At 41.6% G+C, this 25695-nt stretch overlaps 2 protein-coding genes and 2 non-coding genes across 4 annotated transcripts in view; 1 reads left to right on the top strand and 3 right to left on the bottom strand.

The window, feature by feature from the left end:
• LOC136440908 (uncharacterized) overlaps window positions 1-6537 on the bottom strand; it is a 28247-nt gene extending 21710 nt beyond the window's left edge. Inside the window, exons 1-3 of the mRNA XM_066437082.1 lie at window positions 5733-6537; window positions 2939-3027; window positions 354-480 (exon numbers count right to left, since the gene is read on the bottom strand). Of these exons, the coding sequence (XP_066293179.1) occupies window positions 354-480; window positions 2939-3027; window positions 5733-6113 (597 nt within the window). The 5' untranslated portion in view covers window positions 6114-6537. The remainder of the gene's footprint in view (window positions 1-353; window positions 481-2938; window positions 3028-5732) is intronic.
• A 3435-nt stretch (window positions 6538-9972) lies between these two features.
• On the top strand, window positions 9973-10044 carry Trnaq-uug (transfer RNA glutamine (anticodon UUG)). The gene has a single exon. It is a non-coding gene; the product is annotated as a tRNA-Gln (tRNA).
• A 233-nt stretch (window positions 10045-10277) lies between these two features.
• Trnaq-cug (transfer RNA glutamine (anticodon CUG)) lies at window positions 10278-10349 on the bottom strand. The gene has a single exon. It is a non-coding gene; the product is annotated as a tRNA-Gln (tRNA).
• A 2578-nt stretch (window positions 10350-12927) lies between these two features.
• Window positions 12928-24521, bottom strand: LOC136440972 (medium-chain acyl-CoA ligase ACSF2, mitochondrial-like). Its single transcript, XM_066437181.1, has 14 exons — window positions 24478-24521; window positions 23831-23954; window positions 22859-22954; window positions 22555-22685; window positions 22247-22341; window positions 20928-21004; window positions 20565-20669; window positions 19806-19954; window positions 19237-19291; window positions 18318-18404; window positions 18003-18055; window positions 17119-17179; window positions 14757-14828; window positions 12928-13831 (listed from the first exon to the last, which is right to left on the bottom strand). The coding sequence occupies exons 2-14, from the start codon at window positions 23918-23920 to the stop codon at window positions 13769-13771; spliced, it is 1134 nt and encodes a 377-aa protein (XP_066293278.1). The 5' UTR covers window positions 23921-23954; window positions 24478-24521; the 3' UTR covers window positions 12928-13768.
• Window positions 24522-25695: the final 1174 nt, after the last annotated feature.

The following is a 25695-nucleotide window of genomic DNA, read 5'->3' as shown; positions in this document are numbered from 1 at the left end:
CACACAGTAGATAAGTCGGTTGTCCGACAAGCTTGTGCGCGAGCTCTTAGCGACAATTTCGGCGGTGTTCTCTCGATAATCGCGTGATCATTAAATATCGACCGATGCTCGCAGGTCAGCGAGCCCCCTTAAATGTGATGGAGTAGATTTTCAGGGGAAAAAAGATACTCATTCTTTGCTGATTCTATAATTCAGCACCCTTCTGACGATCTACAAATACGGCCAAAGTTCGTCGACTGTTGGACAAGGGCTTTACTGGTGTTTGTGAAGGCATCACTGTCACATTCTTGAAATGGACTGTCTTTTATTCTATCAGAGTAAATCTATATTCAAAGCAATGATGTTTTCCTTACGTCCCTGTCCGCCTTGTAGTCGGCCTTGTTGAACATGAGGTTGTCCACTCCTGTGAAGTTGTCCATTCCACCGCGCGCGAAGGACGACGGGAGATAGCTGACGGTGTCGGCCTCATTGTCCTTTATTCTGTAGGGAGAAATAAAGTTGGTGATTTTTGTCAAATAACACCGGTACTGCGATGCCTGTGTATGCTAGTGCGGTGGTTTATGGTTACAACAAATATCGAAACCTCTTGGTGCGAGCTATCAATTTTTGTTCTTCTTCACATGCTGTTATACCTCGAATGCTTTGGTCACACTTGGAAAAAGGCTTTCGGGTTTTTTTTTTGGCACTCGGAGTTAAAATAAACCCGGGACCCTGTGACAAACAGACGCCGTCAGCTAATCGTCTGTCAGGACAAATTTGTGGCTTCAGAGCCAGACCGGGACTACACCTCCTACGGGCACCGGCGCAAATAAGTACAAAATCAGAACTAATATACCCTCAGAAAAAAGCACAGGATAAGACTCAAGAAAGCCCGACAAGTACAGCTTGCTAAAGGAGGTCTAAAATGCTGTGCACTTACCCGACTTTACATTTTAACTGCTCGTTCGTGCTTGGTCGATTGTTAGGTGACGTTTAGTTTACCGTTACGGTTAAACGATCAAAGCTACACTATGAAATACCCTGATAAGGGGTCGATAACCAAAACCGCCATCTTGAAATCACTTCAATGTCAAATCGATCGCAAAGGTCACTTTCAACAACAACCAACGCGTTTCAACAAATATCACGTCCTGGCCAAACCTTGGGAATCAAGAATTTAAACCTTGAACATATGTATGTTGTAATCAATGTTGTAAGGAACTTTCGATTCTTTGCAAAGGAAAGAACAGACATTTGTTCTACACTATGCATCAATGACAAAAACTATCATGGCGTTGCTTGGCAGCTGTGGAATGATTGTGTCGTCCGAAATGGCACACACGCCAAATGTTGACATCCACGATGGCAGTGAAGAAGTTTCCTAAAGCACATAATCCTTGAATTTGTTCGCAACAAGTCCATTTTTCTTCCTTCATAATCCCCATGTTTTACCGTCTCAACATTGCTTTGCTCACTCAAACATTCCAAATGGACATCTGAGGAATCAAACTTTCAGCACTGATCGGTTAGTATGATTGACTGGGCACATGGACGGACACGTTTATTGTTGTTTGGCTTCTTCACTTGCATCGCAAATAAACTAGCTACACGTATATATACATATATATATAAATTGACCAAGTAATCATTCTATGGGTTGTAACAAAAAAACGTCGGATGTATGAAACACGAGTATGTAATCACCCTTCAGTGTTCAAAATTTGGACTGTAGCCAAGACTTGAACCCGGACCTGCGATATTCTTAACTAGTCATGTTTCACCTGACTCCGTTACTTTGTGAAATGAGCTTGTCGATCAGTCTATAAGACAAAGTGGCATGACTGGTCGCTTAAGTAGTTTAAGCAGGTACCTGACTGTTTCTCAGTTAAGGAGAACTTAACCACGGTCTTAAGTCGTCCAAAGGAGGGAGAATGTGACGTCTTGTTAGGACGATTAGAGTCGTGTTCCAAACGGCTGAGTGGCAGAACGAAGTCGAAAAACCCCCATGCAAAAGTTCAACCTCTTAAGAAGTTTAAAGACCGGAAACAAGTCACGGTGTAAGTTAATACGTGACTTTGTCGACGACTTCTGGTTACGGCTTAAGTTGACAAGGGAGATTGATGAGTACTTAAGTATTGTCGTTGAAGTCGACGAATCACTGGCACGTAACATCGCCCTGTTGTCATTTCTTTTTTGCGTAACATTATGGGTAAAATTACCCAAACATTCAATCAATGGATACAGATTTTGATTCTTTGTTCATTTGGGAACAATACACCAGTTGTGTATAGTAGGCACGGGCTGCGTAAATCCGATTGATGAGTTTGATCCACTCACACCGGGAAGGAACCCTTCTCTTTTCGATGTGTGTGGTGGGTTCTTTAGACGAGGCTCTTCTAAAACACGGGACCTCCAGCTTTACGTTCCATCCAATAGGACGTCCCTAAGCTAAGTACTCATGTTCAACTGAGTCGAGTGAAGAAATATGTGCTTTTCACATGAAAAATATTATTGGGGCTAAGGACTGGATCCCAGAAATGACACACACAAAAAGAAGAGGTCTGCAGTCATACATTGCTAGACACAACTGCGTCATAGACTGGGAGGGGGCCAAGGTAATCGACAGAGAGGACAATATAGATATCTGGTGGTGAAAGACGTCTGGACAACGAAGTCAACACCAATGATGAACCGGGACGAGGGGGGATACATACTTAGCCACGTTTGGGATTGTACATGTGTTCTCACCGCAAAAGCACCTACTTCGGATACTTATAGGGGCGAGAAGCAGTACTCCAGTCAAAAGCTCTGAAGAAGGTGTCTGACAGACACCGAAACGTCAGCAGGTGAGAATTACTGGTCGGACCCAAGAACCTTTAGATTCTAAGTCAACAACCCTAACCAACAAGACTACATGTACATAAATATCGATCTATGGATCTATTTCTGCCCCTCTCACCGCTGTACCGCCTGACACAGCCTGTTGAGATGAACACACGCCAGGACGACTCGTGCGGCCCGGCGGAACTTCCGCAGTAACTGGAGCGCCTGGAGACGGGGAGAGAACGATGAAAACAGATGAAAAAAGATAATTACAAAAATGCCGCTGCAGTACCAAGGTCAACCACCAGAAGGCCAACAATCGACCTTTACTGTCGAGTTCTCCTCACCTACCCACCTACCAAATTACCGGCGGTTCTTGGAATATATCCCCATACACCATTCAGAGTGAAAACTATTCCCTCATTTTTCATCGAGGCAACAATCCAGAAGATTTTAATGCCAATGCAAACGTATTTGTATATTGTAGATATACGAGTATTCTTGGGTTGACAATGGAGCGGTCATGAGAAGAAATTGTATGCTGCATGTGAATGTAAAAACATTTAAAAGCTTTAAAAGATTGTTTTTACGTATTCATTAAAGCGCCATTCGCTGAGGATTTGTGTAGCTTCTCAGTGTGACACGCAAGTACTCGAAGGTGAAATACAAATAATGAAAATTTCGGATTTCGTAATACTATAACAGTTAGCTTCATTTATAATAAAGATGTCGAAAATGATCGGACACATAGACGTACTTTCAAGCATTTCCGAATTTTGCTCCTAGTTGGCCAACACCACAAACATGAAATTTTCTAGAAGACACATACATGTACATGTATATGCAATTAAAAGGGTTTATGCCGACCAACCCCAAACATTTGGCCGTCTGTTTTGTCAAAAACCTGGCCCACCCTCAGTGCTGAACGTCAGTACTTAACGTACGCCTACGTAATGTTGTTTGGAACCTAAAGATTCCATGAGAGCCAGGTTAGAACAGTTAATCGATACTGTGTTCGTCCTGTGTGTATATAAACTGTATCGCAGCGGTAATACAGGGGGATTCTCTTGACAATAAGCCTGTGTCATCAGCAGAGATTTTTATCTTGCCTAAATGCTACATTCGTACCAGCTGCGTTTACAATTGGTAGAGAAAATAACAAGTGTTTGTCCGTTGGAAACAATTTTTCACAACACTGTGTTAGGGTCGGAAAGGACGGGAGAATGTTGTTTGAATAGCTAGTTTACTCTGTTATAGTTTCAGAAACAAGAGTTCGTGTAATTTGTGTAATTTTACCTTTCTGTTTTTACTCGATACTTTAAGGTATCTTCCCTGTCTTTTTTAATGTTAGCGTGTTTTCTATTCTCTTGTGTGTACTCTGTTTTATTCTTGGAAACAAGATCTCGAGCATTTTATTAATTTCACCTTTCTGTTTTAGCCTACTTTTTAATGCAACCCCACTCGATAGTTTAAGGTACATTAAGGCATTGTAATGTTAGCGTGTTCTCTATTCAAGGCCAAATAGAGGATATACCCCAATGCCCTGGGGTACAACCACACTTAACGGTGTGTGGCAATACGTAGGGGTACCTTTTAAACATTGTTTGGCCCCAAAAATGACACACAAATGTTACACACTGCAGCTAGTTCTGTACTGTACTGTATAATACAAAGGAAACACCTGTTGTCTGTATTGTTGCTACTTCTCTTTGTTGCGGTATAGCGCAAAGACAAACGTACCCACTATTGCCGGGTGGTAAGCCTTGGTACTTGCGTGACAAGGAAGGTTTCAAACTGTTAATGAACTCTTTAATGAGAGTAATAGCTGCAGCGTGAGGATAATGTCGACTTTATACAAAAGTCTTACTGAGAAAACTAACTCCCATAGGGAATAGTGTCGGCACAATTTCTGAGACATAGTATAAGCTGTGTCACCCTAGGCTCACGCTCTCATAGTAACGTTTGTAAATTTGATATGACTTTACAGGTGAGACACATTGGAAGCTATCTATGGGAGCATATAATTTAAGGTGTTATTCCAAGCGTAATTTCTTTGGCGTAGTTCAAAGTTGGATAGGAGAATAAGCAGGACAATATGAACTATACACAAAATCCTAGTACTAGATAAAACAGAATCCTCGAGAAAAATGGCGAGTTAAAATCAACCCTGGACCCGGTAACAAATAGACGTCGTAAGCTAATACCGAGAGGTACCCCTTGGTATCTAGCTAGCAGTCCATCGGGACAGATTTGTGGCTTCGGGGCCCAGCCGGGGCCACACCCCCAACAGGCACCGGGGCATAAGCTATCCATCAATTTGCCGGCGATCTCATAGTTCCGTTTGTTATAACACACTAACACTTTGGACTGACATGTTTGAAACTGACACACACCTATCTATGCCTGGGACCATCCACTTTAAACGTTATCTCCTTTGTGGACGTAATAACTGGGTAGCAGAATTAGCAGGACAATATGTACTGTATACAAAATCCTCGCAAATAAAACAGAATCCGAGAGGAAAGTGCCGACATAATCTCTAAACATAAGCTTTCCAAGTTTCTCTCTTCATTGAGACCGCCATACCTTAGCAACGTTTGCAAACAAAGTAACACTTCTGTAAGATGAAAGGTTCAAAATCTACTACATGCCCTTGTTTGACCTCGGAATCCTAGGACACTATCTTCTTGATTTTACATATCTTCGTGTCTAGCCTCTTGTTTGTTGTACGCGTGGCCAGAAAAGATATCGATTTAACAGAATCTCTAAGAGGCTGCAAAATTGCCCGAGAGAGAGAGAGAGAGAGAGAGAGAGAGAGAGAGAGAGAGAGAGAGAGAGAGAAAGAGGGAGAGAGAGAGGGTACACCTAGAAAGAGAGAAAGAGAGAGTGAAAAATTGAGAGAATGAGAGAAAAAAGAGAAACACTCTCACCGTCTGTTGAAAATAGAGGGAGCTCTTTCTTCTGAGGAGTCCCCATAGCTGGTGTTTTCCGCCGGGGCCGGAGTTCGGGCTTCTCCCGGGGATGGCGAGTGCTGACGCCGCCAAAGAGTGCCGCCTGCTCCGCTGTCCTCCGGCTAACAGCTGGCCACCGATGCTCGACTTTCTGCGCACGTTTATACCGGGTCCGACACTGCTGTGTTTTCTGAGCTGCGGCTGGAGACTTGAGTGCGAAGACACGTCGGCGTTAGCTTCCATGACGGAGAAACGTCTTAAGCGACGCCTGGGGACGTCTTTACGGGACGGTCTCCTGCTAGGCAAGGGGGTGACGTCGTCTTTTTCCTCCGTCACGCCTTCCTCCGGTAAAGCAAGCATCGCCAGTCCGGATTTATATCCTGCGGCTTTGTTTAAAGATGTTTCCACTGTCTGTTGTCGCGTTTTAAAACACTAACAGTTCCGCCATGCACGGAAGCTAGAATCCGGGCGGTGTCCATCCACAACAACGCCGGGTCGTCCCTATAACCACACGGGCACACCGTACGATGTGTGCGGAGTATGTTAGCACAGCGTCAACCCTAAGCCCTCCTCAAACTTTCCTTTCTAAAGCGGAAAGAAACGCTTCCAAGTCACGCAAATGTCACAACAGCTAGTTCTCAATTTCTGCAAGTAATTAAGTCAGTCTTGCTGATATAGCCGTCCACGCTAGCGACAATGATCAAGTTATGACAACGTGGCCTCCAGATCTCTCCCTGGTTTTGGTTTATAGATAATGTCCCGACTGAGCCTTATCTAGCCCACGCTATTCACCCTAATGGGAAAGTGTTAAGATACGCGGTTCGGTTGTCATAATAGCAGGGTTAGCGGGCTTGGCGTGAGCCCTGTTTGTACTGGCGGTGCCCCCCCGCCCGGGAGCGTAACGGGTCACGGTTCCCTAAGCGGGCGGAACAATTACCCCTCACGCCCGCTTGTGTCGTGCATGGCGTGCCGCTCGTATCGGTGCGGATAAGGACTCGACCGTCGTAGAGGCTAATGATTAAAGCAAACACGGCTTATGTCTACTTAAGGGCGGAGCGGACACTCTGGGGTACTTAAGCACACATGTCAAGTATGGGTTTGACATGGAGATGGATCTGGGAGTGTGGAGAGAGTAATCTGTGTTCTTTCATCTTTTATATGTCTGGACTATTATTAAGTCCACTCTGCTTTCTTAAACATTTCTGTCCTCCTAGTGTTCTGTAAGTTGCTCCAAAATCCCGGAATAGTTGGTCTGTATACGTTTGTCGCGGTCTTTCATGCAACACAAGAATATCCAGAAAACTAGAGTTCCACAAACACATTATCTTCGCCAAATAATCAAGGCTTATTATGGAAAGTGATTTATATTTACGTGCCTATCACCCCCTGCAAATTTGATCATGCACCATACCATTTGGACGTTATGATTGGGCGAATGAGTCCAGTTAAGATAGGGTTAAAAATCATTTGGTGGTACAGGACTAGTATATGTGTAGAGTGTGCTGATATATGTTATAACTGGTCATGAAAAAATATGAGTATGTTGATATTATATGGGCCACAAAGGTTCGATATGGCAGTGTTGAAAGTTGAAAGTGATGATGAAATAGTACAGTCAATACATATGAATAGAATAAATCTGGCACGTTTTTAGGTGTTTCTAGTCAGGCTTCCTATTTTGTCCCTATTTCGTTCTGTCACCAACCGTGTTGAACAAAAATGCTTAAACTGAACGCGTCAAAAACCAGCAGGACCTACACCTCTGCTTGGAGAATAGTTTATTTATTTGACCTACATGTACGTCTATGCAAGGCTATCTGTTTACATGACCTGACACTGTCCCATCTCCCATTGAAAGGCAGTGGGTTAACAAACTTTCCTTACTAATTATGCAAATTAGCTCCTTATTTGCATAATTAGTCATTGATTATGTAAAGCACCATCCGAGCTCTCTACATACCAAACATCACGACGATCTGTCGACCCATTCTCAAGTTATTCATGTCCGAATGTCAAAACAAAAACACCCACTGCGGTTCTTAACAAGCCGCCAGGGGGCCAAAATTTACAGAACTTACTTTCTGTGGCATGAACTATCTACCACACAAAAATCATGACCATAGCACTTTCAGAAAATATGCCCTAAATTTTGAAGCTCTGCTGCAGTACCTTTGGTACCCGCTAGAAGGCCCATTATCGAACTTGACCTTCCTTTCGGTAAATCCTACCCATCCACTAAATATCATAAGGATCCATCAACAGCTTCTTGAGTTATGTTGTCCACAAGAAAATTCACATCCACACAAAGCCCGCTGCAGTACCGACGGAAAGTGCCAGGAGAACCAATTTTGAACTTGACCTCCGTTTTCACAACATCTACACACCTGCAAAAAATCATGAAGATCCATCAACGTTTCCGTCACTTTTTTTTGCCTACATACAAACACAAAAAAATGCTAAGTCCGCTGCAGTACTATTGAAAAACGCAAGGTAAACCATTTTCGAACTTGACCTTCCTTTACACAACCACTACACACCTACCAAAAATCATAAAGATTCATTGAAGTTTTCTTGAGTTATGCTCCTGACATACATTCAGACCCACCCAACAGATTTTTCAACCGAAAACATAATCCTCTCCGAGTACAAGTACTCGGCGAAGATAATAAAGTTTGCTAGCTTCTGTCTACGTTGCATTTAAGCAGTGCCCGGCGGGTTCTTTGAAGCGCCAACCCATACCTAGCGACTTTGTAAGAAACTGCAGTAATGTCGACAAACATGTCAGGCGGCGAAAACGTATAGACAAACCAGTGCAAGGTGCCTCAGAACGACCCTCCGCGAGTTGTCTCCTCAACATTTTGGGATTGAGGTTTGTAATCTTAACCGTGCAGCGCCGAGTCGCCGTAAAACGCACAGGTCTGGACCGTCTTTGAAAAAGCGTGTTTTTTTAAGGGAACACAACAAGATGTTGGTGCCGAAAGCTTAAGTTTGGGCAGCGTTCGTTCTACTCGCGCCGGCGAACGCAGGTGAGTTGTACGACAATTTGCTAGTCCTTGTGTATTTTCCCCGCCAGACTATGCTTTGTGAATCTTTTAAGAGAGAAACTAGGAGAAAACTGTTATCCAAGATGCCAGAATGTTTTCGTACCTCGCCTTCAAACTGCGCGGATGTGTATTTGTACAGAGCGTGTACGACCGTTTGAAAAGGCGACGACTGTTAACGAGACGGAGATTAGTGGCATTTCGTTATCTCTGGTCCACACAGCGTTGTGGGATTACCGCAGAAGTAAAGCTAGTCCACTACAAAAACATTTATAATGTCCTTGGTATGATGGTATGGGTTGGCAAAATAGAACTCGGCCCCCTGTCGGCGTTCCACGGTAATGCTGCGGAACTTTCGGTTTTGATATCTCGTGTTCTGGACATTCTATGGTCGTGACGTTTGAGTGATATATAGCTTTTTGGCAGAGAGGAAGTGGTGTACATTTGTTAGAAACTTTACAAGAGGATAACTTAAGGAGGGATAGATGGATTTTCATTCTCTTTTACAATGACTTGTGTTTTTCTTTCTTTTTCTTAACCACAGATTGCTCATATCTGGGGCGAGGTGAAGCGTAAGCACCTGCTCCGGGCGGCAGCCGATGTCAAGGCGGCGCTAGATGGATGCTTCGGCGCCTGCGGAACCTGCTCGGAAGGTTAGTATAAAGTATTTTCCAGGCAGAGGTTCGGCTCTGATTTGCATTTGACGTCTTCCTATGCGTTTTTATATGGCTTTCTATTTTGTCTGATTGTCTTTTTGCCATATCATGGTGTCTGATTGTCTTTTTTGTTTGCCATATCAAGGTACATTTTGCCTAGCCACGGCGATTTTTCAACTTATCGGGGCCAGGTTCTTTGGCTTGGCCGCTGGATCGTATCTGCTTGGGGAACCGTATCTGCTATGGGCCCCGTATCTGCTTGAACAGCCATATAGTTCAAGTCTCGGATGAACCTAAGACTTTGACGTTTGACTTTAAGAAAAATTTAGGATCCTTCTAAAAACTTAATGTTATAGTAGATTCGTTGCCACCCTCGTCCCGGTTCCATTGTGTAATGGTCGCACTCTGGGCTTTGCATGCTGCGATAATCTTGTTCAATTTTATCTATCTTTTTTTTTCAAAACCAGAACACCAACTAAAATCTTGTTGTAACTGTGATTTCATCACTTTATTTGCAAGCCCGGTTCCATGGTGTAATGGTTAGCACTCTGGGCTTTGAATCCAGCGATCCGAGTTCAAGTCTCGGTGGAACCTTTGTTTTTTTATTGTGTTTAAAAAAAGTAAAAGAAAAAACGTGCTACAGCTGGTTCCACCGAGACTTGAACTCGGACCACAGGACTGAATGAGAGTCCTGGGTGCTAATCATTACACCATGGAACCACGCTGTCCCTAAATGATGAAACTACTGTAACTTCAAGATCATTTTGTGGGGATTTTGATTTTTTAAATAAACAAACCAATACCGATAAATAAAAAGATTAACAGATAGGTTCCACCGAGACTTGAACTCGGATCGCAGGATTCAGAGTCCTGAGTGCTAACCATTACACCATGGAACCAGGTCGACGCTTAGGGGCGGAATTGTTGGTGGTACTATTCTGAGCTGTTTACTTAGGGCGTACCATTTTTGTCGGTCCCTCAGGGGCGGACGCATTTCTGTTTCTATCGTATTGATCCTTGAAATTCTGGCCTGTGTAGGTCGTATGTAGACAAAGTCTGGCATATACTTGTGGAAATAGGGGCACAGGGCCTTACAGATTAAAAAGTGCTAACTTCAACGTCTCTGTGCGGATTGGTTACTGCAAGGACATTATGTCCTTGATCATACCAAATATCATAAAGGCCCATCAACTACTTATATATGTGGCGTAGTGTGGCGCAAGTGTAGAGCGCGCGGCTATCAAGCAATGGGACTAATCCCGGGGTGTGCCCAGAGACATGTCCGAACTTGCGCCCCGATGCTGTGCCCTTGGGAAAGGCACTTAACACGACTTTCCTCACTTTACTCAAGTGTAAATGAGTACCTAGCTCATCTAGGGTTAGGGACGTCCCTCGGATAGGACGTTAAATGGAGGTGCCGTGTTTGGGGAGAGCCACACCTCGCGCACGTTAAAGAACCCACCACACCTTTCGAAAAAAGAGTAGGGGCATGCCCCGGTGTGCGATGGTCCAAATCTTACAGCCCGGTCTGGGATGACATCTTTAAAAGGTGATAGTTCATCTGTTATGTCAATCCTTCCACAAAATGTGGTAAAGCGTTGTACACTTTGTCCCAGGGGTACTTGGTTTTCTACTTGCTAAAAGTGTCCAGGTTTCATTTACGGATTAGACGGATGCGATGTTTTCTAAACGCTTAAGATTGTTTATTAGCTGAGCTATCACAGTCTGTAATTATAAAGTCATTCTGGGTTTTCAGAGACGTTGATTTCAGTAATTGCCGTTAAAGTTATATTGACCAGTTAAAACATGCTAAAATGTAATATCCAGTGTAGAGACGTATTTTCATTCTATCTTGCATCCTTTAACTGTAACAATAGCTGCAGTGTTGGCCGGGATGCATCGGACCTTGTTTTATGTTAACTGCAATAAAAACGTCAAAAGATTCTATTTGTTTGTGAGTGTGTGATTTAACTAAAAAGTAAGAATTGTACCTCACCTTGTTTTTTTTTTAATAAAGGGTGGCTTCATGTCGGGTCCGGCATTGGACGCCCATCTTGCAGGTCTGCCAGAGAGAGGGGAGTCCCCTCGTACCGATATTATACGGCCATTTTGCTGGTCTGCCCGAGAGAGGGGAGTCCCCTCATACCGATATTGGACGCCCATCTTGCAGGTCTGCCAGAGAGAGGGGAGTCCCCTCGTGCCAACATTGGACGCCCATCTTGCAGGTCTGCCAGAGAGAGGGGAGTCCCCTCGTGCCGACATTGGACGCCCATCTTGCAGGTCTGCCAGAGAGAGGGGAGTCCCCTCGTGCCGACATTGGACGCCCATCTTGCAGGTCTGCCAGAGAGAGGGGAGTCCCCTCGTACCGGCACTGGCCGGACGCCCATTTCGTCTGCCAGAGAAAGGGGAGTCCCCTCGTGCCGGCACTGGCCGGACGCCCATTTCGTCTGCCAGAGAAAGGGGAGTCCCCTCGTGCCGGTACTGGCCGGACGCCCATTTTGTCTGCCAGAGAGAGGGGAGTCCCCTCGTGCCGGCACTGGCCGGACGCCCATCTTGCCTGCCAGAGAGAGGGGAGTCCCCTCGTGCCGGCACTGGCCGGACGCCCATCTTGCCTGCACTGGACGCCTATTCTGTCTGCTTTAGAGAGGGGAGTCCCCTCGTGCCGGCACAGAACGAAAAATGTAAGACACTAAGAACGTCTTTTTGAATTTTCCAATGTCTGTCATTTTTGTTATTTAATCCATAACATCTTTATTTTTAACATAGTGTCGTATTGAGAATGCAGAATTCAAGACGTCAAAAAAGGGAATAAAATGGATTTTCCCTTATTATTTTGGATTCTGTTACATATGACCTGTTTGAAACTTAATCATTCAGCATTCCAAATCAGATCTTGTAAAGTCAAAATATAATTGAGTTCCTGTCGTTCACCAAGTATTGATAAGGCAATTATCAATCTAAACAGAGTAAAGGGCCCGGGGCAGAAACATATTTCCACTCTTTTGTTACAAACAGAAAAGCTTCTTTCCACATACAAGAGGGAAATTCCACAGGGAATACTCATATGTTGCCACTACGCACGCGGGAACAAAATTCCATACATACCTGAACAATTCCGAGAATTCTTACAAAACGGGCGTTAAGTATACTATTAGGCTCGTCACACAAAAAAAGCGTCCCAAGTCAAGGTAGGGTGGCTAGAGTAGCAAAAAACCAAAAGGTACGTTCACGAAAACCTCTTGAAAAGTTTACCAGTTGTAACACAGAGTGTACAATGTATTTGTTACTCAAGCATGCTCTTCAGATTAATTTGTTCAAATTGTATTAGTCAAAACCTGACCATTTTCTGGCAGTTAGCGATATGGTGCCCTGAGTTAGAGCGCGTGTAAAAGGGTCTTAACCTAGGACCGCCCCGTCATAAATGCTTCATGAAACATTTCTGCTTCAAGGCATTCACACATGAAAATGAGACCGAAATAACCTCTGACTACCACAAGCTGGTCAGTGCTGTTTAATCGTCTGTTAAACTACATTGAGCTGAACCAACATCTCCTGTATGGTGCATGTACGAAATAACCCTTATGAACGCCAGTCGGCAGAGAGAGAAAAAGAGAGAGAAAAAAACAATTTACAAAACCATCAAATCACATAAGAAATCCACCAACGTATACAAAACACTTAACATTCCACTAGAAACCATCACCGTAATCTTTTATCTTCAAACCAATATCTTAACCGATCTCCACCTTTCAACTTTGCAAATTCTTCAATTATAGGGATAAAGTAAACATTCTCGCACGGAGAAATCGTTCTATTCTGAGTTCGAAATCATCATTTACGCAGAAACTAAAACTGATGGTCTAGATAGTTGGCGTGATTATGGAGCTCTTGTTCTAATGGCATTGCATCTATCATTACCAGCATAATAATTCATATATTTCTTTTAATAACATTCCGCTTATCTTCAGAATTGCATATCTTCATATGTCTGTCCTGATATAAATGAACAGCAAGAGACTTAGGGTTGTTTCAGTGATTGAGCATAATTCTCCCTATAACCATAAAAGCATTCAAAACCCCATGTATAACATAAAGTAAAACACATTCTCCATATAATCATCAAAGCATCCAGACCCCCATAATATAAACTAAAACACAGCAACAGTTAGTTATTGCAGTAATCTTTTTAAGTTAGTAATGAAGCAAAGCAAGTTTTCCCTCACGAACACCACAGTGTATTGGGACGTTTGTGTCGAAATACTGCTGGGAAACTGTTTCTCTTCTAACATGTTATTTTTGTAGCGATGTTAGACAGTCGTTAGGCCTCCTCTTTCAGACCAAGCTTCTCCATGGCGATCAGCCTCAGCTTCTTGCGGTCAACCTATTTCGGGTAGAAAAGCTACACATGTCTTTGGTGTACTTGTCTTAGCACTACTTCTCTCTCTCTTTTCGTGTTACCGGGTATGCGATCAAAGAAACAGGCTGAAAACTAGAGTTCGGCAACCTTATACCTCCGTGAAATGTTTGGAGCTTTTGAAAATTCTATGCAAATGACTCGCACATTTACATAATTCATGCATGGTGATGTTTACCTTCAACTAACTTACACATGTCACAAATATAAAATTTCCATCATTTATCACTAAGCGATAAGTTCTACCATTTTTGCTCTAATTATGTAAATCAACTCCTCATCTGCATGGTTGCTATATGTTTATGTTCCAGCTGCCCTTGCTTACTTGTGTTACATTAATTGAAGTCATGGGAAACAAATTTAAAAAACGCCCCTGCAGTTCCGGAACTCGTCGCTAGGGGACCCAAACTTATGTGACTTCTCTCGGAGCTCGAGGGCTATCTACCGCCCGTAAATCGTGACCATAGCATGCCAAGAACACGTGATAGCATAAACGGAAGTTCCGCTGCAGTACTTAGGGAAGCCGCTAGAGAGCCAAAAATCTTATCATTTCCAGTTTTTGCCAGAACCTTACTCTCCAAGCAGAGCATGGGATTCGGCTGGTTTTTGACGTGTTTTGAGGCGTTTTTGTCGGGCTTTCTACTTTGTCATCTTTTTTTTTTTGTATAACCAACCTAACACGTCAAAAAACAGCCGAATCCCATGCTCTGCTTGGAGAGTACCAGACCCTATCATCACACCAAATATGAAACCAATCCACCCGGCCGTTCTTCACTTATCTTGTTGACCAACAGACGGACAGACAAATGCTACTGAAAATCTAACCTGCATGACATTTCATGGAGGTAGCAACAGTGTTCAAATGTCACTTTTTTAATGAATGACTACCAACCTTGCATTGTGTCGAAGTCAACGGAAACGCATCCATGAAAACCAAATAGCCTGGTCTGTCTATCGGAACCATCTGAAGAGGAAATAAACGCCATCAGGTGACCGATAAAACATGTCAAACAAGAGTTCGAATACCTCGTACCTTCGCAAAATGATGTTATTCTTTTTCGAGTGACGTATAATTATATGAATGAATAAATGAAAATTTCATTTATGTTTCTTGCGACTTCACGCCACCCAGCCCATATATGGGCTTATAAGACACAAACAGAAAGAAAACGTAATAATAAAAATAGTACAGAGAGTCCAAACAAATCAAATGTAGCATGAATAGTAAATAAATGAAAAGAGGTAAATAAAATGATAGTGCACATAGTACAGAGATTCAATTCAAATATATATCAGTAATCAATAATAATGATAATAAATACAGTTCCAAGCAAAACTGATAATGCATAAATAGTGGTGTGTAAGATGTTTAGTACATACACAGAATTAACTCAATAGAGTCATGTAGACGTGACGGGGAAAGAGAAAAACCAAACCGAAACTTAAAGTAGGGCCATGTTGATTTGATTGTATGGATGACATCCTCTGGGAACCCCAAAACTGATGCTTGCGAGCTAATAAAAAAAAGTTTGAAAACAAAGCTGCCTTCATTATGAAATCTACGTAGTCAGGAAGGTTGAACAAAACTTAAAACACAGAGTATGGTATACCAAATGATAAATTCCTCATTTTTGTTCTTGCACATCTTCTTCTATGACTTTGGAATTGACTTTGCATTCGACGATAATAGTATTCGTTTTATCTTAAATATTTTTTTTTCAAATTCACAGCAAATATTTTCTCATTTTCAGATGCTTTGTATGATTTACAGGTTTATACCGTATATGTTTTGCTTTGTATGTTGTATGATTTACAGTATACCGACTTTCTTGTGGGGGGGGGGGCAGATGAAAAATTGATCCTCGCATACATGCGCGGATGTCATCCATATAATCAAATCAATAAAGCTCAAGACAAATCAAAATCAATATCTGCTAGATCTCTTCTTCTTTCTACTCTTATGAATGAATGTGGTATCTACCTTTTCCAAGCCTGCTGTAAGTATTATGCCTGATGTAAAAATAATGACGTTTATAAATGATTCTCATTGATTCTCCAAATAAGGTACGCTAATAGTTCAATTAGCTACTGCTGTTTTAGTACAGTAACTACATGTTGTTCGTCGGGGGATGGGGGTGGTGGGCAGTGCATTATCCCAAAGTGCCTGAAAGTTCAACGCGTAGACCCCCTTTCCTGTTGAGGGTGGGACTGTACATTCTCTCATATATTGCTTCTCTAACTCCCCGTTTGAACCAGCGGGATTCACGATCTAGGATGTCCGTGGATTCGAAATTGTGTTGTGTTTTAGATTGTGAAAATGGCAGAGGAGCAGCCGTTAGCGCTCTTTCTGCAATGTTCATTGTACCTTTGTCTTAGTGGTCGACTGGTCTCCCCAATATACATGTTATTGCAATTCGGTTACCCACATTTCAGAAATTAGATGACATTGGCTTTGATGCATTTTTGATGTACCAAAATTTCATGATTAATTATGCAAATTAGACCCTGAGTTGCATTATTGTCATGTTATTACGTCATTCATCACTTAAGCTACCTTCATACAAAAATAACGACGATCACTTAATTCCTTCTTGGGTTATCCAAAGATATTTACGAAGACGCCCATGCAGTTCCTGAAAAAGTTGTTAGGCGGCCACCACTTTTCCTAACATCAAAAGCTATCTGGCACCAAGAAAAGGTGGTCCAGAACACGAGATATCAACCTTAACTTCAATTTGCTAAACCCCGAGATAACCCCATTAGAGGCAAAGTAGGGGGAGGCCCCAGGCTAGGGCGGGGAGGCCTCCAGCCTGGCCCGGAAGATCTCAATTGTGGGAGATGGGGGTAGGACTTGACACCGGTTAGGGCGTCTCCACAGAGGGAGTATTGGATATATCAAAACCAGAAGTTTCGCTCCAGTACCATGGAAAGCCGTCAGAGAGCCTAAAATCAAACTGTTTCCAGCTTTTGTCACAGCCTACAAACACAATCAATATGCAACCAATCCATCAAGCCGTTCTTTAGTATCTTCGTTACCAACAAACACATGTACACGCGCGCGCGCGCGCGCGCGCGCACACACACACATACACACACACACACAGACAAACGCACATGCACACACACACACACACACACACACACACACATACAGACAAACGCAACCTAAAATATAACATTGACGAAGATAATAAGGTGCATTCTTGTAAGAAGGATATTTTGATTGTACTGTTCGACAAGTTCTTTTTTTTCACCTCGATCTCCGCACAAAACTTTTTCAGCTCCTGGGAGTCCGTAGTTTGTCCTTCCTTCAGGCTGAAACAGATCAACGTGTTGATACTTGTCAGCAACAACTATAATTTCCTATCCACTTTAAATGTCAATTAACAGATAGGTGCTGGCCGCCATGTTGGTGTCCCTGTTTGCACTTCAATGGATCGTAGGTTACGTGTACACAGCTCATTACATGTAGACATTTAGTGGTTGTTTCAAATGATCAAATGATCTTTAAATGTCCAAAAACGTTTGAACTGTGATTAACAAATGCAAATAAGGACACCAACTGTAATGACGTCATATAAAAGCGCTCTATAGTGACAAAAAGCCCAAAGTGATTTTACAACATACTTCTGGGCCCTAAAGGCTCCCTCCTGATTGACACTGAGGGAAAATGCTGTCGAGGAATTGATTTGATCAGGCTGTCCCTAGTCGTAATAGGATGGAATTTACATGATTGACAAAATAATGTTCGCCATTCAAAGGCGCCACCTATGAGTTGCATGGGTTCCGTACTATTCTATATGAAATACGTTGTATGCCTGCCAGCAGCATTTTCACATGCTTTAAATCACAATAATAAACCTTGTTACATCACAAGGTTTGGAAAAAGTCAAAAACAATCAGACTTCCTCACAGTTCCAGCACCGCAAGGGATTTTGGGTAACGTTAGAGGTAAAGGCTCCTCAGAAGTAATTATATAATAACTAAACATCCAGGTGGAAACGTTGCAATCACGTTCAAGACTCCACTTTGACCCTAGACCACAATGCATCACGACTGTACAGCAGCATTTGGAACTGTGAGGTGGCTTATTGAGGGTGTCTGTGGGTTCTATCCAAAGGTTACGAAGGTCACTTACATGACACAGGCACAAACCTCCTCGACACTGATGGGGTCAGGCACGCCAGTAACCTGTTAAAAGAAAAAATCTATAATACCCCTGAACATGTCAGCAAGTAGACAACGGAGGTAAACACTGTTTGTATTTATAACGTGGCAGTTATTGTATGTACACAATGTGTTGGAAAGGTTTTGTAACATGTTCCCTCTCACTTATTCTTTGGTTTCCATATGATTCTCTACATTTCGTTCCGGTTCCATTACAAAAATTGTTTATATTTACCTCTTGGTACTCATACGGTTAACACCTTGAATAAAACAAGGAATGGCTTACCCTGACATCGTACACCTTGGGATGCTTTAACAAGGGTGACTCAGCGGCAGCCGGGTACACATTGTAGCCATCCCTGATGATCATATCCTGGAGATTCATAGGAAATGTGTCATGAAAATGGAATCACCAGCATTACATCATTTGTGGGCTTAGGGTGTCTATAGTCGTCTTTGTCTAATTTGCAATTAAGGTTTTTCGCTCATTCCGGATGGGTTTTTTTCAACAGTTCAACAGTTTGTATATGTAATAAAGCCAGGAGGATAAGTTTTCCACATCCACGATGGCAACCATAAAGGACTATCTGGGTAACCGTTATCGCGTACTAATAACAGGAAGTATTCCAAGACGGCCAAACGCTGCCCCCCCCCCATACTATGTTTAACAGACATTTCAGGTAACAGCAACAACAAAAAGTATACATAGCTATAGCAATAGCCAAACCTGGAAATTGGAGCCGGAAATGAAGAAAAAACGAATCCTTTGGCTTTGCGTCTTTTTTCCTAAGAGCCGGATCTGGAAGCTTTTTCAGAGTGATATTCAGACGTTTTCTAAATGTGATAAGAGAGGGATGCACAGACTACCCTGGTATCAAAACCTATTATAGCTCCCGAGTCTCCTCTCCGCAAATAACGAAGACGAGACTCGGGAGCTATATTGTGTTTGGATACCAAGCTATACACAGACGTGCTCAAAGACTTTTGTCATGGTTTAGATCTTCGAATCTGTTGCAGTAACGTCTGGACAAGTGGAAATTGTGGAAGTGAAAATATCCGAATCTGAACATAACTTCCCAAAACCCGAATACGGCATTTCGGGGTATCTTGAACTTTGACCTATGCCACAATGCCTCACGACTCGGAGGCGTACTCGGAACTGTGATGTGTAACCTTGCAATGGATAGTAAACGGTTCAAGCTTACCGAGACTCTGCCAACGATCTTCAAGACACCATTTTCATCGAGAATACAGACATCACTGCATGTGCAGAAAAGCTGACTTAACATGCATCAAGCTCGTCCAATCTGTTTACTATGACTCTTTATAGCCATCAAAACCAAGTCACTATAAACTAGCCTAGGTGCCATGCAATTTCTACCGGGGGCTCCTACACTCGCTACCCAGCGAGTGTAGTAGACCCCGGTAGAAATAGGATGGCACCTAGGCTAACTGAAAAACAGCAAATTATAGGCAAATGTAGTTCACAGTATCTGAGTGCACATTTCGGGAGCACTTCTGTTATGAAACATGAAGACTTATACGATGAAAAAAATTTACTTTATTAATGATTAACAAAAATAATCTTTAATAAAATCTCCATGGTGAACAAATAGCAACGGTTTTAGCATTAATTAACTTAACATGGAAATAATAATGTGCCCTAGATCTGTTAGGGTCACAATTAACACAAAATGATTATTCTCAGTAAAATATCTAAGATGTATAGATATTATCGCATTCCTACTGTAAATTCACTACGAACGTTCCATACCCTGTTTTGTAGAAGCCATCGGTTGTCATTGCCTTTGATGTTTTCTCCGCGTCTCCACGATAGCCTTTAAACACACTGTGCCCTCTCACCCATAGCTCCCCCTCATGGCCTAATGGTACAACCTGGCCGTCTTTGTCGACAAGCTGTACCTAAGTGAAAATATATGAAAAAAACAACACTTATTAGATGATAACAAATACCTACTTTGCTTATGTTATTACTTAAGTCGAGCTCCCGCAAATGGCTATCATGAAAACAGTAATTACATAGATAACCTTGGCATATTTCGCTGTAAGGAAGACATAGTCACTACCCATAGTAGACTTAATCTGCGTAGCTGTGTTCGGTGTAGCAGAAATATCTGTGTGATTAAAATCAATATTAATGAATGTCTTATCTCCAAACAAAATATCCTTCTTCCTCAAGGTAAATCTAAAGCTCCTCACCAATGATAATCTTTAGATCCTCAAACTAAAGTCTTTTTCCCTCAGGGAAAAAATAGGCTTTTCCAAGCAGAATATGACTTTTCCGACTTTGATTGTTAAAAATCCGGTATAGAGAATTCCCGGCTATGTGTAACATGGATTTAAGCGGTTTGCCGAGGGAATTTTCAAAATGGCGACGCCCTTAGGTGAAACCTGAGTATTTTCCACTGCATACCTTTCCGTGTGTGACAAAACAAATTCTTGAAAAACTTTCAATGGTAAAAGTTCTGTAACGAATGTAGAATCAAAAGAGGGGACAATGAGTTCTCCGTACCTCTGTATGTGGAAAAATCTTTCCAACCGTCGACCCTCTCCCTTCTCCAGTCATGTCCACTGCCGATACCGCCACTGAAATGAACTCTGTCGCACTATAGTTAACCTCATTCAGGGAACATCAGTTTATTGATCAGTAGATACACGTTTGGCATATACGTTACTGTATGTGTGTATCTATAAATATCTTATGCGTATTTATGTGTTTACGTATGGCCTAACTGCCTATTCCGTAAACATTTGAAGCCATGGATATCATATTCATATCCCAAAGCTTACTATCGTCAGTTAATAAACATATTAGACGAAGCTGGCCAGTTAAGGAATTTGTTCTCAAGAAGTAAAGGAGTAAAGAGAGACTTACTGAAATTTTTGCATTCGGCAGGACTTTGGCTGCGCGATCAAGCAGGCTTTTTGGTGTAACGTTGCCGCCGACAATCACTACAAAACACAGAACATCAGATAAGAAGATGTCAAAGTGGTGCTTGCATTGAAATGGACATTTTTGTAAGGTTCAAATACGCAACTAGTAGTTCACATCTAAAGAAACTTACCCCAAGACTCACTTGAATTAGCGTCACTGATGGTGATAAAAAGAGGCTTAGATTATCTTATAAAAAGTGCTGGTAATATTATGCGTGCGCGTCTTAGGAACAGATATAAAGAAACGCAAAATTGTATTTTATATCCAAGATCAGGAAGGCTATATGACATAATGATATTAAGAAACTAGAGTTCCAAGACATCATATCTCCGCCAAATGATGTTGACCTTTACATCAGGCGTATTATAAAGATTCTTCATTGATCATGATTTAGCGAATAATATCCTCATTTGCACATATCAGTCTTCTAAACAAATAAACAAAAATTTCAAAGTATGAAAGTCCTATCAAAGAAGGCCATTGAATCATTGTCCCATTAATTATGCAAATGATTCATCTAATCGCGCGATTTACGTCTTAGAACTAGGGTGTTCACTTTTACTGAAACTACAAACATTTATTGATGGTCCTCGCTTTCACAGTTGTATATGTCACATATTTTGAAAGTCCTGTAATGAAAAGCAATGGATTTCAAAAGCTGAAATCGAATATGCCAGTTTGCTTATGATTTGCATATCTACTATCTAAGCTATCTAAGTTCACATACCAAATGCAGATACATTCACAACTTCTCGAGTTGTCCTGTTCACAAACACCCACAAACTGCACCGAAAACAGAACCTTCTCTGCAATGGCAATGATGCAACTAAATAAGGGTATGCGTAAAAAAAACTATTTATTGCAAGCTAAAAAAACTTATCCAAACCAATATTAGGGCCCAAAAATGGAAATAAAAGAATCTGAAAACTTTATGGTTGTGATATTTATCAACACTACATTGCGTAATTACTTCATACTTTGGGCATCCTAAAATCTCGCAAAAACGTGCTATACGGTCGATGATCCCCTTTGTTTCGCGAGCCTACCAAAACCCCAGCGACGATTTTCAGTCAGTTCTCACATCACAACGACGTCGTATTATTGCATCATGGACGTCGCTATACATTGTGATAGTGTTGCCTGAACTAATGATGTATAGAAATGACTAGATAAATTGACTGTCAACACTTTATTTTCAGGTTCTAATATTGCTTTGGGTCCCTTTGATGCAAAAAATAGGCTGAATGTAAATTCATTACCTCTTTCAAGTGAGGATAAGTCGTAGTCACCCAAGTGCGAATCATGAAGCAAGCGATGGCATTCCTTCACATACAACGAGACGATTGAGTGGCACCTAAAAAATAAGATCAGAGAAAACATGTATTGCAAACTCAAACAAATGACAAGAGGCTCTATTCTCCGCTATTTTTAACAAAATGATTCGACAATACACCTGTCAAAAAGAGAAGCAGGCTAGTATAGTATAGAGAACAATCCAATAACTCCATGATACATGTAATCAGTGGAGTTGAATGAATTACGTATACAATATCAAACTTCTACATACCTCTCCTCCTCCATCGTTTTTATAATTTCAAAAGATGAAAAGCATCGGTTGGCAGGAACAACAATGGTGAATCCCGCCGCGAAGGGCCACATCACATCAAACCACAATAAACACGGATGTAAAACTGTCCCCTGCGATGAGGACAGAACAACAAAACCAATGTCGAATAAATGAAAATCATTTTTGATGGAATTGTCACAATCTGTTCTCTTGATGAATGAGTCTATGAAAAATAGAGTTTGATACTTATAACGCCAATGGCTATCTATCTGTGTAAATCAAAGCTTCTCGTTATGTTTCATACCTTATTAGGCATCCTGAGAGCCTTGTTTTTGAAACAGATGTTGTTATAGATGCTGTACATACTTTGCTCAGCGCACTTTGGATGCCCCGTACTTCCCTGTGCAAGGGAAGGAAGTGACATAAGTTATCGCAATAGGGCTACATTGCCATGCCGTCTCACCGTCCTAGTGCCCCATGGTTCAATTGTCTGAGGTTAAGACCCCTCAAAATTAAACAAACATCGACTTGGGAGCGTTGCAATCACGCCCAGACATAGAACAGGGGGACCTTAAAACGCAATGATTTACGACTGCACATACGCACTCGGAAGTGTGAGATGGCTCATAATTTTCTACTACTTTTTCTTATTAGACGCTGTATATATCACAGTAGAGATTGGAATTCAGAAGAATATGGAATTCTCCTAGGACAGATTGGAATTCTACTACTGAATTCGGATCTGAGTATTAAAATCCCAATTTTTTCAATTCCGAGCTTGAAGTGCTGGGTAACCCAGAACTCCCATCCTAGCACTTCAGCCCCTTGTCATCTTTCTTGTATCTTTCTTGTGTGATGTATTAGCTGCCCTTCTTATTCTGCCTTAGGCTAGGGATCTTCTCTAGATCTTCGACCAATCTGTGAAATTCTGCTTTCAGCTGCTGCTCATCCGCCACCATCACTAGATCAAGCTAGTTAGTGCTGTTACTTTGACGACAACTTTAGAACTGTAACTGTAACTAGTATGCTATATAGAAAAGGGGTTACATTACAAAGAATGTGGGCGTACTGAGGACTATGCATGTGTTTAGTACGGCACAATAGTCGTAAATCTATGAATACATTTCTTTGATGATTTATCTATTGGCCATTGTGGAAAGGAAATCATTATATTTTCTTATGCTGACAACTGATATTCCCAGCGTGTGACAAGTACAACGTCCCGAGTGTACATGGTGAGGATACATTAATTTCATTTCCTTCAATAAGTACTCACCGAAGTTAATAATAGCCTGAACGTGTCGTGGCAGCTCAACTGGTCCTGAAGAGTTCTCACTTCCACCAGAAGCTTGTCATCATTTCCCATCCTTTCAACTTCTTCCAAAGTGTAGACACCAGTTCTTGATTCACGTAAAAAACGGTTTGAATTATAAAGGAAGACTTGTGTATTGTGATATAAGAAATTTTACAGTTACTAGTGCGCATGTGCTGTCGTGATGTCTTTTGGTCCAGGGTCAAAGGGCCCATAAAACTTTGACCTTAGACCACAATGCATCACGGCTGCACATGCGAAATAGGACCAGTGAAAGGGTTTATTACGCCGTACTTTCGAATCTACGTTGTGGATATTCATATGTAAAGTCGTGTACTTTCCACTTTCCTCGAATAAGCTTTTAAAGATTATCTTTCCATCAGGCATGATAATAGCAAGTAACCAAGTACTTGACAAAGTTGTAACAAATTATGGTACTATAATTCTTGTTTGTTTTCATTAAATTAAATAAACTGATATGCATCTTACAAACATAACACCCTTGCATGAAGTCAACAGAGATGTCGCAAGTTAGATATCAAAACAAATATTCAAGATACTAGTTGATTCTCATCACAGCTGCAGTCAAAGACAGTAGAAAAAAAACTCACACTGCTTCTTTGCTTTCCAGTAAAACGACACTGGTCAACGTGGGCAATCTGTATGGAAAACAAATACATGTATCGTAAGTTACAACTATGGAAGTCTGGCAGCCTTTATACAGTAGAGAGATTCCTTTGAGAGTAGGGCTGTGGATGTGAGGGGGACACAACTGTTGGGAATAGACAGCCGGAGACAGTAGAAAACTAGAGTTCGGCGACCTCATACCTCCATGAAGTATTTACAGCTTTTATATATTTTATGCAAATGACTTACACATTTACATAATTCATACATGGGGATGTTCACCTTCATTTTACATACACATGTTACAAATATAAAATTCCCATCCTTTATCATTAAGCGGTTTTGCCATTATTGTATTGATTATGCAAATCAGTTCCTTATTTGCATGATTGACACCTGTTTATGTTCCAACTGCCATGAATTGCACGTGTTATATTCATTGAAATACAGTTATGGTAAACAATGCAATTATAGAAGTTCCTAATTAATTTTTGGCGACGCCTCAGGGGCGAGCATAATAGTATACTTTACGCCCGCTTTGTAAGAATTCCCAGAATTGTACAGGCATGCATGGAATTCGTTCGCGCGTACGTAGTGGCAACATATGGGTATTCCCTGGGGAATTTGTTTTGAATATGCCTTTCCCTCTAGCTATTGTAAGTGGAAAGAAGTTTTACTGTTTGTAATAAGAGCGGAAATATGTTTCTGCCCCTTTACTCTGTTTAGCATGTCATTTCTTGGACAAAAGATACATATATGAAAATGTCCTCCTATATTACATAATTTATATTTCATTTTGTATATCTTTATCTGAGGTACCTCATGAAACTCAGTTATTCCTTTCTTGACTTATCCTCTTCGGACATTTTGGACAACATCGCCCCTGCAATTCCTGAACTGGCCGCTAGGGTGCATATTTGTATACTGACTGATATGTGGCGAAGATGACGCGTTCTATTTTGACCAGCTGTCGCATGTCAGAAGCTGCTTCTAATGAGGCGACCCGTGACGGTCTAGTACGAAGGCCTAGCGCAACAATAGGTTTTGGACCTTTGAACCTGGCGGCCATATGTTGTCCGTTCGGGCCTTCGTACCCTTCCTTGACTTGTTAGCCAACATACAATTGATGTTTTATGGATAGTTTTAACAAGTAATTATGACCGTGATAATGTCCAATCATGCTCAATCTATAAAATTTATGT

The sequence above is a fragment of the Branchiostoma lanceolatum genome, chromosome 8, assembly GCF_035083965.1.
Source record: "Branchiostoma lanceolatum isolate klBraLanc5 chromosome 8, klBraLanc5.hap2, whole genome shotgun sequence".
In the NCBI taxonomy this organism is placed as follows: domain Eukaryota; kingdom Metazoa; phylum Chordata; class Leptocardii; order Amphioxiformes; family Branchiostomatidae; genus Branchiostoma; species Branchiostoma lanceolatum.
The sequence above is the reverse complement of the archived record's forward strand: the minus strand, read 5'-3'. Positions and strand labels throughout refer to the sequence as shown.

Bases quoted from the DNA above. Each gene is read 5' to 3' on its own strand.
- LOC136440972 (XM_066437181.1), bottom strand. From the start codon at position 23,920: ATGGGAAATGATGACAAGCTTCTGGTGGAAGTGAGAACTCTTCAGGAC. The intron at 18,056-18,317 runs GTAAGCCATTCC...TTCTTTTAACAG, and splicing joins CCAAGGTGTACGATGTCAGG to GTTACTGGCGTGCCTGACCC. The intron at 17,180-18,002 runs GTAAGTGACCTT...GATCTGTTTCAG, and splicing joins GAGGTTTGTGCCTGTGTCAT to CCTGAAGGAAGGACAAACTA.